The sequence below is a fragment of the Crocodylus porosus genome, unplaced genomic scaffold, assembly GCF_001723895.1.
Source record: "Crocodylus porosus isolate Cpor-Errol unplaced genomic scaffold, CroPor_comp1, whole genome shotgun sequence".
Classification (NCBI taxonomy): domain Eukaryota; kingdom Metazoa; phylum Chordata; order Crocodylia; family Crocodylidae; genus Crocodylus; species Crocodylus porosus.
The window spans coordinates 230,535,541-230,547,785 of NW_017728886.1; the positions used below are offsets into that span (position 1 = coordinate 230,535,541).

The 12,245-nt window shown below is 42.7% G+C and overlaps 1 protein-coding gene across 3 annotated transcripts in view; it reads right to left on the reverse strand.

The window, feature by feature from the left end:
* Window positions 1–644: 644 nt before the first annotated feature.
* TP53INP1 (tumor protein p53 inducible nuclear protein 1) overlaps window positions 645–12,245 on the reverse strand; it is a 17,962-nt gene continuing 6,361 nt past the window's right edge. Inside the window, exons 1-4 of one of the 3 annotated variants that reach the window (XM_019550704.1) lie at window positions 10,571–10,919; window positions 10,064–10,347; window positions 9,228–9,573; window positions 645–2,223 (exon numbers count right to left, since the gene is read on the reverse strand). In XM_019550704.1, the coding sequence (XP_019406249.1) occupies window positions 1,974–2,223; window positions 9,228–9,573; window positions 10,064–10,175 (708 nt within the window). In that variant the 5' untranslated portion in view covers window positions 10,176–10,347; window positions 10,571–10,919 and the 3' untranslated portion in view covers window positions 645–1,973. Of the gene's footprint in view, window positions 2,224–4,514; window positions 4,549–9,227; window positions 9,574–10,063; window positions 10,348–10,570; window positions 10,920–12,245 lie in introns of those variants that run through there. The other 2 variants (XM_019550706.1, XM_019550697.1) reach the window with 2 other exon arrangements.

Consider the following 12,245-nt stretch of genomic DNA (forward strand, 5'->3'; position numbering starts at 1 on the left):
AGAGAGATAGGCAGACAGGTTAAATTGTGTTAGTAAACAGATGAGAATGAAGTTGGTTACCCAGATAAATAAAGCCAAAGTATTAAGACCAGGAAATGATCACTGGATAAAGACAGATATGCATCACAAAAAGCCATGCACAAAGTATACACAAACCCCATTTTGAAAATTGGAATTTAGCCAGTTTGAGTCCGTTCAACATACCCCAGTAACAAGACTGGAATACTCAGAAAAGCAAGAGTGTGCACTTAATTGCACATTCAACTGCCACATACAACTAAACCGATAGAAAATAGAATATTTGAAGTGAAGTTAGGAGTCAAGAATGCTACTGATACTAAAAATTATACTCCACAAGGAGTACCAATACATCAAGGCTAGTACAGAGCACTGGATTTTTGCATCAGTAAAACAAAGGTTTGGCCATAATTAAAAAGAACACTTCACAGGTTTGGATTCCTAAATCAATTTGGCAAGATCAGAGACACTCTAGAAACACCTGCACATACATTTCCTGCATCACTGAGCTGCTTCTACAGGATTTCAGATGGAAGACACTGTTGAATATAACATTAGCATCGTTATGCCCCAAGCCATAACCATAAATCAAGCCCTAGTAACAGAAGACAGTGACCAGGGTCATCTCCTCCAGGATGTTTATTAATGCTTTCTACTTTTCTTCTCCTGCCTCTAGTTTAATTCATATTTAGTTAAGGTTTCCACTCCCTTGGTTTAATGTCGTATGAGCAAGGAGGCATCCACCATTAATGCTGCTCCTACACCTCTCGTTTGAGATGCCATATTAACACAGCATGTAATCCTGAAAGACCAGTAGTGTTTGCATGCCAAGCCCTATATTTCCAGTGAGCCATTCCAGACTTTAATCCTTCAGCTAAGAAAAGTATTAGCTTGGGTATAATTTCTCACCTGGAAATAGGATTTTCTTCCAGTAGATTTTTAGCAGAATGTATTGTCAGTTAGAGGCCACCTAATAATTAGGTCAGATCAGGAGAAGCCATCCATGCTCACCATGTACCAGAATAGGTTTCACACTTGTAAATCAACTGTGGATAAAACTATTGGAACAGTCCACTTAACCCTTTCCCTTTTAAGGAGGCACAGGATTAAATTTTACTCCAGTTTAGTTTCATGTTTGCTTTGGGTAATGCATCAATAATGCACTTTTTAAAAAGGTAAAAAGAAAAAGATTGGAAAGAGCTGGATAAGTGAAATACTAACTGATTTTATGGATTAGGTGCCCAAATTTAGTAACCATACAATCAGTTTTGTTGCGTTTTTACTCTACTCTTTAAAGCATGGCATCTAGACCTGTAACATGTCACCCTACTGCAGTGGGTGCTGAACTCTTCTTGTGTTTATATGAAGTACCTAAAACTTAAAATTAGGCTGTATGCTTAACGCACATAGAGACAATCTATTGTAGATTTAATCTACAGGAGTTACCCTTCTCTTCAAAGGGAAGCTCAGCACACCAATTTCAAATCCATCGGCTAACTATACCAATATTTTTGTTAGAATACAACAAATATACTGAACATACAGACAGACATACAGGCTGTCAAGTGTTGGTCATTTAAAATGCAGCCAAGATAACTCCATTTTGAATTTAAAAAAAGTGACTGAGGAGATGCACTGTCCATCTTGGTTACATTTTTCCTTAAGCATACCAATTAAAACCCATCTATACATCATAGTATAGTTAAACACATCAGATGAACTTTTGTACTGATAGGTTGCCAAAACACCAATATTTAACATAACCATTTAGGACTTTAAGCAAGTCATGTGACAACACAACATATGCAAGCGTGGTTTCAGAACTAACATAACACTAGTTATGATTGCATTCAAACAATTAGTGATCAGCTTCACATTGACCACACCTTCATTATCTATATAAAAAAAAAAAGCACTCTAAGAAACAATTAACCAACAGATTAAAATAAGACCCCTCAGTAATTGTACTGACGCTGGCAAGGCTGGTGAACAAACAATCCGTTGTGCTTGATTTGCCGAGAGTGGCAATCCCTGGTAAGATTTTGGCGACGGAAACTGTTTCTGTTGAGATAGTGCCTTTCATTATGTTCTTTTACCCACTGGGTACGACGAAAGCTCTTGGTTTGTTCCAAAAAACTTGAGTGAGCAGCAACAGCTGTAACATAGCAACGGATATGCTGTCCCACTTCAGTTTGTGCCTCCATTCTGGAAAGTCACAAAAAGAGATGTCACTTATAGTTCAGGTAACATTTTGAAATTATGGTAAAATTAGGAGCAAGTATTTCGCTTATGTGTATAGACAGAGGTTTGCAGCCAGCATTTCAAGGGGTGTCTAGGGTCCCTTTTATACTACAAGTTTTCCACTGTATTTCTTTTCTATTCACCAACTCTCCCTGCCTAAAGTGGGAGAAATATTCTCTCTACCCTCATTCATTTCTGATGGGAAGTATTGGCTTGCTTTGTATTTTTGATGCATTATATAATGTTTAATACAATGCACCAGAAAGAAACAACATGTATTTTACTACCATCAAGGGACTTAAGAAATATTTTGCTAGATGAAGTCACAGGTAATGTCAAACTTGAGCAAAGGTAGTTTGAACTGTGTAGAAACAGAAGTGCTCAAGTTAAGGAGTGCTCTTCTGGATTTGCTTGCATGGCTAGCAAACCAAATAAGGCGTTCACGTGTACAAAACCAGGGGAATCAAACTGCCTAACCCAGTGGGGGCCAACCTTTTTTGGCTAGTGTGCCACGTTAGCCCTGCATCCTCCAAGTGCCACTCTGATCCCCTTCCTCTGCCTGATCTGCTGCACTGCTTCCTACCATTTGCTCCCCTTTGCTTCCGGATCTGATGCTTTACCTGCTGCTTTGCTGCCTGTCCTCTCCCCAATCTGTTGTGTGGCCCACACAGAGGCTGCCTGTATTACCTGTAGTATGCATGCTAGCATAACTCATGAAAGTTGGATCAGAAGTCAGATTCTAACTTGAAGAGGAGAATCACCAGCCTACACAAGTATGCTGAGAGAGGAAGTAAAACATTTCCTTTGCCCTAGAAGGTGACACAGGCAATTTTACGTTACGCCAACAGGCACTGATGAGAGAGCATCTCAGAATGGAGGAGCAATCCTTTGGTTGTCCAACATCATGTACCAGAGGTTAGGTCTCATATGGGACCACAAGTGCCCGGAAAAGCCTGGTAACAGAACTCTGCTCTATATTCCTGACCTGCCTCATCCCCCTTCCTGCACACACAGCTGGAACAAGGGCCAGGGTCCCCGACTCCCAGCAGCAGGGAGTTCTTTTGCAATGAATGCAACAGATTAAAGCAAGCTATTAGGAATCAGAACAGACAGCATGTCTCTCACTCACCCCAGTCTTCTTTTGTGCAGTATAAAACAAGAAAGAGGAAGCCATTAGAAGTCCAGATGACCTCACCCAAGCTTGCATGTGGGCTGCTGCAGTTAGAAAACTACCATTTGCTGAATATGTAAAATCATTTACAGGGTTGGCAAGATCAGATCTGGACCTCTACCTAGAGGCACTATGAAGGGAAGCTCTAGAAATAGTGGCACAAATGCTTTTGTTATGGCAATACAACAACTGCAACAGCCTATACATCACTAGCTAAACTGTGTATGCCTGGAGCATAGTTTTTTACCTCATGTCACCAGCCAGAACAGCACGTTAAGAGCTCACTAATACATGCACTATTGCAGTTTATTAAGGAAAATGAGACTAACAACAGATTGCAGATATTTATGCAACATTTTTATTTGAAAACTATTTAGTAGTAGAAAGGAAGATTTCTAAAGGGAAGAAAGATTTATGATTTTTTTTAAACCACATTCCCTATAGTGTTGTGGGGCTCCTCCTTCTATTACTCAGATATCCACAGAGCAGTAGCTTGTGAACAGAGCAGTTTGCAATTATAAACAAGATGAAAAGAGCAGTTCTAAAGTAGCCAGAGGTCTACATCTTTTTACTGAATGGAAGCTGGGACTTCAGCAGTTATTTGGACACTTAAAGCATGCAGCAGGTCTTTGGGAGCATAGCTGCTTAGTTCTTTTGAAGGCATGTCAATACAGGCCATATGCATCTTTTACAGCAGTTGTGCCCACCCTACTGTTATACATTCTACACTGCATTGTAGTAGTCCATAATGATTAAAAAGTAGCACTAAAGGGTTTGGAAAACTGTTCTGCAACAGACTTCCATGCAAGGCCCTATGGACTTCAGCAACTTCTAGAACTGGGCCCTTAAGTATTTCTACTACCTTTTTAAAATTGTAATTCTTCTATCCTTAACAGGGTTCTCTGGCATAGTTAGAGCAGCACTTGGTAGAATGGGCCAATTAAAACTTAGTTTGCTACAAACGTTAGTCCTAAAATTGGTACAGTTTTGGCAGGCAAGACTATATAGGATGCAGTGTTGCTAGCAGACTGATGAAACAAACAAACAACAAAAAAAGCACCGTCCCAAAAGGAATAGTACTTACTGTGCCAGTGTGCGTTAAGCAGCTTTTCCTGGCCCTACAATGTTAAATGGCCAACCATTAAACCAGCAGAGATTTCAAAATTACTTCTGAATTATTGTACCATCAACAAAAATACAATAAAATGCTCAACTACATTCATCAGCTTAACAGCCTGAAAGCATGGCACTTTGTGGAGTCTGTTTACCCAGATAACTCCTAAATGCTAGAGACCTTGATGTAGTTCAGGGGTAGGCAACATTTTTTGGCCAAAGTGCCAAAAAAACCCCCACAATGTCTACCTTGGAAAGTGCCAGAGTGCCAACATGCTGGAGCCCGGAGCAGCTGTTTGCAGCCTCCCAGCTGCAGCCAGCCCACAGAGTCTGTTTGCAGCCTACCAGCTGCCTGCTGGGAACAGCCTGGGCTCTCTGGCTGGCAGTGGTGCGCCAAGCAAAATGGCCTTGCGTGCCATGCTCAGCACGTGTGCTGGGGGTTGCTGACTCCTGATGTAGTTTGTACAAAATAATGACTTTATGCCAGGTCTTTAGCTGAAAGCATAGGTCTACTGAATTCAGTAATACAATGCTCACTTAAGTAGCTGAGGATCAGTTGTTTGAAGTTTCATCAAACTTCAAATGAAACACTGCATATTGCAAGGTGTTTCATACCCTCATTCCAGAGTCATCAACACAAATTGGTATATCCATTCAGAAGGAAAAAAAAAAGAAAGAGGAAAAGGTCAAATGCAGGCCCTGCTGAATTGCACCATCCTAACCCAGACTTTCCTATGCCCTTTTTGAAGCCATTTGTAATACTGCTTGTAAGCATCTAGGAGCATCAGCAGCAAGTGTGCTCAGGTCAGATTATACCATGCTTATTTCCATGGTATTGGGGCACCTTGTAATTGCTTTACAGGTTCTTCTGAATGATTTTCAGGAGCTCCTGGGTACCCACAGCCTCTTTGACTTCAGCTACACCACTGGTACCTCACTAGAAAGAGACAAACCAGACTTTTCGGCCACATCCCGACCAGGGTGGCCATGTGGTTTGCAGCACTACAGATGGGTTTCATAGATTTTTAGGGTCTTGCAGCACCACACCCTGCATGTTGAGGCATTCCCATGCTGCTACCTTGCAGCAAGGTGTTTGGGGTTTTTTGTTGTTGTGTTTGGTTTTTTTTACCCCAAGAGAGACCAAGGTTAAAAAAAAAAAAAAAAAAAAAAAAAAAAAAAATCTACATGGGGAAGAGTGGGGTGGTGCATGTGGCTGTAATGTGTCATTCAAAAATGGAGCTGGGCCCACTGGAGCCACACTCTGGCTACTGGCCAGGCCCCAAACTGCAGGAGCGCCATAGCAGCAGCTTTCCCAGCCCCCAGGACCCAAGGTAAGGCTGCTGGGGCCAGCACAGTTAACCCTACGCTACCTGGGTTAACTTGCCACATGCCAGAGGGTGCGTGGCATGGGCGTTCCCCGAGGACAAGTAGCAGTGGCACAATGTGCTGCTGCTTCTTGTCCCCAGGAAACCAAACGTGCACTCTAGACATCCAGACAAGTGCAGACTTTCAGTGTTGATCCACTGCTTCTATAGTGGACACCGACTGAAGTCACCTGCTTTCTTCAAGTAGTGTATGCATAAAAGTTACATAGCAACTGAAGTCAGTAGCATTCAGAAAGTATTTAGTCTAATCTATTTCATGATATGCTAGGGTTCATATTTTACAAATCAAAAGCACCAATCCTGTGATGCATCTGTTAGCAGCCTTTTATCTCTCTTCACCCTCAAACACCATGCAAACTTTGACTACACAGTCATTCAGTTTCTCCTGGGACAATGCAGACAACAGCAAAAATAGTCACTGGGCAACAAATAACCCAGGAACAGCTAGGGTTAAGAACTGCTTCTGGGAGACTCTCTCAGGAGACAATGTCTGCACACTTTCTCTGTGCTTAACCTCTCCTAGGAACCATGAGGAGTAGAGCTGGGGGAAAGGCTCAACTGCCTTCAAGACCAGGGTCACTGATCTGGAAGAAGTAGAGGGAACAGTTGTTCCTACCCGTCCCACAGACCTGGAGGGAAGGGGAAGAACAACTGCCAGCTGCTCCCTGCCTGCTTCTCAAAACTGGGGTTCCCATTGTGAGAAGCAGTAGGGCTTTTCCATGCCTCTCCCTCTGACCGTCTGCTGGGCAGCAGGGCCAAGCTCAGGGAACACTGCCCGTCTACTTCCTCATGCCTCCTCTACTCAGTTAAGTGGCAGGGAAGAGGGCAGGCTGTCAATTAATGGCCCCCTTAAGGGCAGGGGCAGCCCAAGGAGTTGCCCACTAGTGCTCCCTGGTTGGAGAGCTTCCCTGCCAACATCTGTGCACAGCCTAAATAGAAACAGGTGCCACAGCAAGTCAGCAGCTGAAGAGACAACTGAAAGCAGAGAGGCAAATCTATGAAGGAAGGCCTCACTGCAAAGCAAAGTTAGGAGGACATGGTGGCAACACAGGTGAATGAAGCCTATTAGTGTGCTGTAGTAAAAGCCAGGCAGCTGAATTTAAATTAAGCAAGGCAAGCCAAAGTTATGGATGCCCCAGAGAGGCCAGAGGCCACCACACAAGAACCCGATAAAGTCCACAAGATGGCAAATGATTTACGTTGTTGAGTCCGTATGTGGTGTTGCTCAGTACTGATGTGGCCAAGAGAAAAGGGGCCAACCAGATGGGTGCAGAGTGTTGGGAGCAGATCAGAAGACAGTGCCACTTACCGTCTTTTAAGCAGATTTGGGGGAAAAGCTTCAAGCAAAAAAACAACCCCAAAACAAACAAACAAAAACCCCACACCACACACATGCTTGTGAATTTTTCTTTATCCCTCCAAAGGCTGAGACTGGTTCATCACAGATACTGAAACCAAAGCAGCAGAGCATATACTGGTAGCATACCTAGTCTCTACCTCAGGAAAATTCAGGAAGATGATATCAGGTGGTAAAATCTTGGCCCCAGTGTTTTGAGTATAGCAAGTGTGAATGATTGATTAAATACAGCTTTCTTTTGTCAGAGTTAGTCACATTTGCAAAAAGCCCTTCCCCCCACCACATACAATACTGTCTGTAAGTGAATCTTAAGTCATTCAAGCTAATTCTGAGCCTTTCCAGGAACAAGCCTGTCAGACTGGGTGCTATACTGGCCACCTACTGGTAGAGAGGTGGCCTTGGAAGGATTACATATACAAATGAATATGCTGCTTTGTGTCTTGATCTGGGTTAAAACCCAGGACGAAATCAGAACTGCCTCAAATGAAGCGTCTCTGCAGCCCAATGCTGAACACTTACACCACTTAATTTACAGTTAGGGCTGCCAGGCTATGGAATGGGTTCCTAAGGGAGGTGGTGCTCTCCCCTACCTTGGGGGTATTCAAGAGGAGGCTGGACAGGCACCTGGCTGAGGATTATGATCCCAGCACTCGTTCTTGCCCAGCACAGGGGGTTGGGACTTGATGATCTGTTTAGGTCCCTTCTGACCCTAGAAGGTATGAAACAAGCACCGTACAAGTTGTACTTCTCAACTCCACTTTTTCAGGACAATGTATTACTTCAAAGCCACCTTTGGTCACAGAAAGTACTGGGATGTAACACCCACTTCTTAGCCACCAGATTTAACTCTATCAGACTGCTGTTTTCTGAGCTTGAAGGACGACCTTCAGGGGAAGCATTTTATTTTGTTAGCAGGGGGACTGCATCAGTCAAGGCCTATCTTCACATGCAAGACAGGGACTTTCACATGGCAGAGATAGCAAAGCTGCAGCTGTGCCAGACCAAAGTGCACTGTCACCTAGGGGGACTAGACTGAAAGACAGAAGCAGCCAACAATTGAATACAAAAAACTGTTTTTGTCAGGCTAGACACTTTCTGACCACCCCTCTAATCACTTGCCAATTGCCATTTTTATTTCTAAAAGGACAGACCAAGTTTGGACAAATTTCTGGACCAGCTAGGACCCGACAGTTGTGTATAAAGTGGGAAGTGAGAGGTGATAAAGAAGGGGAGCAGGGTGGAGTGGGAAAGGGGGTGAGAGAGAGAGAGAAAAAAAGTGAGCTATGGCTTCTATTACCAGGCAATCACTGCATTTCAAAACACAAGTCTTCAGTAATTCTGCATAGTCAGGTCAGCCTGTTTAAATTAAAAAATCCTCCTGACAAACTTCTGGCTATTACAGGTAATAAGTTGTTAGAAAGAGGTTCTGTTATTTTATTTATTTATTTTCCTTTGGGGGTATAGAGGGAAAGGTTGCTTATGGAATATTTGGCTCTAGATGAGCTTCACCACTCTGCTAAACTCCTTGGACAAGCTACTGTATTTACCCTGTTTATGCAGCTGAGACCATTCTCCTCTCAGTGCTTAGTGGACACAGACTAATACTGGTGAAGAGTGGCATTATTTTGCTTACTAAAGTTTGAGAGAGTTAATTGCAAAACAGGAGTGGATGGTGCACAGAAACATTTACCCCAACACACCTGACTGTCCATTTTTAGTATGGCACCTTACACAGTTTTCAGATCAGCCATGAATCTAGGGTTGTCATCACAACAGATGGCATTATTTATGCTTCAGTAATTTGCCTGAGGCCAAAGCTTCTAATCCATTCTTACCTGGTTTCACCTTGCTAAGCTCAAATATTTTCTTTTAATGAACTTTATGGCAACAAGCAGTAATTCAAGCCCTACATATTATACTGGTAATAAAGAAACAGACTTACCTAGGACTACCCTGATTGTGAAATTCCTCATCCCCACAACTGGCTTCATCAAGACTGTGGCAGGTATTATGAATGGCATAAACAGACATGCTGGGATGCTCTATTAGAAGGTTCTCCATAGGACTTGTTTCCACCTTTATAGTGGTTAATCCACCTGCTGTAAAGCACGGGGGAGGGGTAATAAACCAACTCTCCTCCATGGGACATGATTCGAACTGGATAAAGCAAGACTCACTGGCATCAGCCAAACACTCTAAAGAAGTTGGTAAACAAGAGAAAACTGGTGTGGTGTCAGAAGCTGATGTTTCGCTGATGTCCTCTTCTGTTGAGAAATTAGTGCAAGTGTCTAGCGGAGGTTGGCCATCATTCAGGTTGTCACATGATTAGGATGAAGCCACCATATATCAACAATTGCAGGAGACAAAGATCACCAAGTCCATGTGGAGCAAGAACAGGGTGAGAGAACCACAGATATCATTAGTTTGAACACAGATATATTTCACAAATAAGAAAGAGTGGGTGGGAAGTTTCCCCTAATAGTTTGATTCAGATATAGAAACAAAAATTAAACAAATACAAACTCTTGCCAGAATAAGCAATACCGAATTGTGAAATAAATGGTCAAACAAGTGATTCTACCGAAGTCTTAACTGGCTATGTATGCTTGTGACACTGATGTCAGTTTCCCTATGCACCTAACAAGTTAAAAAGCTACTACACAATATCTATGTTAAACTAAAAAAAATATATACATCTTTTGAAGCCACTGGTTTCTTTATGCACAAGTACAATAAACAACCTTTATAGCTGGAAGATGCGTTTAACAGGTATCTTACCTATAAAGTCAACTAGAATCCATTCCTCATCTTCTTTCTCACTGAACTCTGGCTCTTGACTGGACAAATTATTGATCTCTCCAACAAGCATATTATTCAGCCTCTGGAACATTACTAAGGCAAAAATTAAACTTTGGCTAGTTAGTCTTTGTATCCAAGATTCAAGACACAGCTTGCACTGTGCTAGCAGAGTGGCACAGATAGAAGACTAAAGTGCATAGATGCTTTATCAGCTTAAGTACAGAACATGGAGAGTCATGACTTGTAAACAGATTATACAACACCTGCAAAGAAGAAAAAAAAGTAGGTCTTAATATTGAAGCAAGTAACATATTCATAACTGACAAGTTACATACAAGTCCAGTTCCTGGCAGATGTGAGACAAAAAAAGTCTACATCTGCCATGAGAAAATACAGGCTGCTTCATTGGCCCTTAGATTCCCCTCCCCCGACCACCCCAATCCCCGTACACAGGTAGATAAGAGCCCTAAAGAGCAGTTTTCTTACAGTGTTGTCAAGAGCTTATTGTGGGTTCTGCCCCATGCATAGGACTGTCTGTGCAGCTCCGGATCCCAACTCTGGGAATGCAAGGGAGAGAAGGGCCAGCCAGAGAAGCCTCTAGGGCCCTTGGTGATCTCTTGCTAAAGGCTCCTCAGGATTAGTTCTACTTATGACATCCCCAAGGACTTTTCCAATCCTCTGCATAAAGACAGGTTGGGAGGAAGAAAGGCTCAGAAGGAATTTTTACAGACTGGACCTATATCATCTTTAGGTAAGTAATCCAAACAGTGGAGCATACAACCCCTTCCATCTAATTACCTAGATGGTATATGGTGTAGCACAAGTAGTTAATGAAGACTCTGGATCAGGGGTGTGCAGTTATTTGGGCTGGAGGGCCACAAGGATAGCCCCACCCCTTGACAGGCATCCCATTCCCTGGCAGCCACCTTAGAACCAGAAGTCCTACCCCCTAACCTTTGCCCCTAGAAGTACTTCTTTTGACAGGGGGGCTTGTCATCTTGGAACGGGGGGGTGGGGAGATGGGGGGGGTGTTTCCACTGTATTCTATAAAACAAAAAGCCAAGCATCTACTATACAACATGCATTAAATTTGATTTCAACAAATTTGTTCCGATTTGTGTTTGCATAGTGTACAAGGGCTGTTTAAAAAGTATTGAGATGGATAATATTTTATTTACAGGGGTTTCAGCTTAAATCTCCTTTGAAGTATGCTCTTTCTGCAGCTACATACTTCTCCCAATGTTTCTGTCATTGCTAGAAGCACCTCCGATAAGCAATTTGAAGAATAGCTAAAAGCTGCTCAGTTGCATTTTGTTTTATAGTTTCCACATCACAAAGTCTCCCTTTCAAGGTTTTCTTTAATTGAGGGAAGAGAAAAAGAGGTCTCATGGGACCATATCAGGTAAATATGGAGGCTGCAGCACTCTTGGGATATGGTGTTTAGCTGAAATTTGCTTTACAAGCTGTGCTGAGCGGGCAGGCATGTTGTTGTGGTAAACCATCCAAGAGTCGGACACCCACTTTTCTGGTAATTTCATCCCCAAATTGCCAGTTAGAATTGAATGACAAGAACCAACAGACGTTCCAGGTTCTTCTGCTCTCTCAGATAGCCAATCGCCTATCACTTGGAACCAAACTGCAAACTCCTGCCACACTGTCTTCATTTCATGATGGTGAAGGGTATCTGGAATGCCTATCACTTTCAATCAATGATCGTCCTTCTTTAAACTAATGATACCATTCAAGAACTCTTGCATGGCTCAGTGTCATCACCAAATGCTACTTTAAGTTATGCAAATGTTTCATTTGCCATTTTCCAATTTTCATGCAAAATTTAATGCACACACATTGTTCTGGACACTAAACATAACGAAAGGGGACGCGAGACACAAACAATCTTACTTCAGACGCATGGCCACCAAAATCTGGGGAAACACCATGAGCTGCAAGCCTGTCCAGAGGAGTCCCAACATGCCCAGACATGTTCAAAGCCACACCACCCAATACTCTGTACCACAAGTTTAGTCTCAATACTTTAACAGACCTTGTACACATAGGTGATGGCATAACAACTTAAAATGAAGTCTTACTTTTGTAAAGGGGCAGGGAAGAAATGGGTGGGTGGCTCCAGGTAGGGTGTAGGTGTGGGGGGGCCGAATGT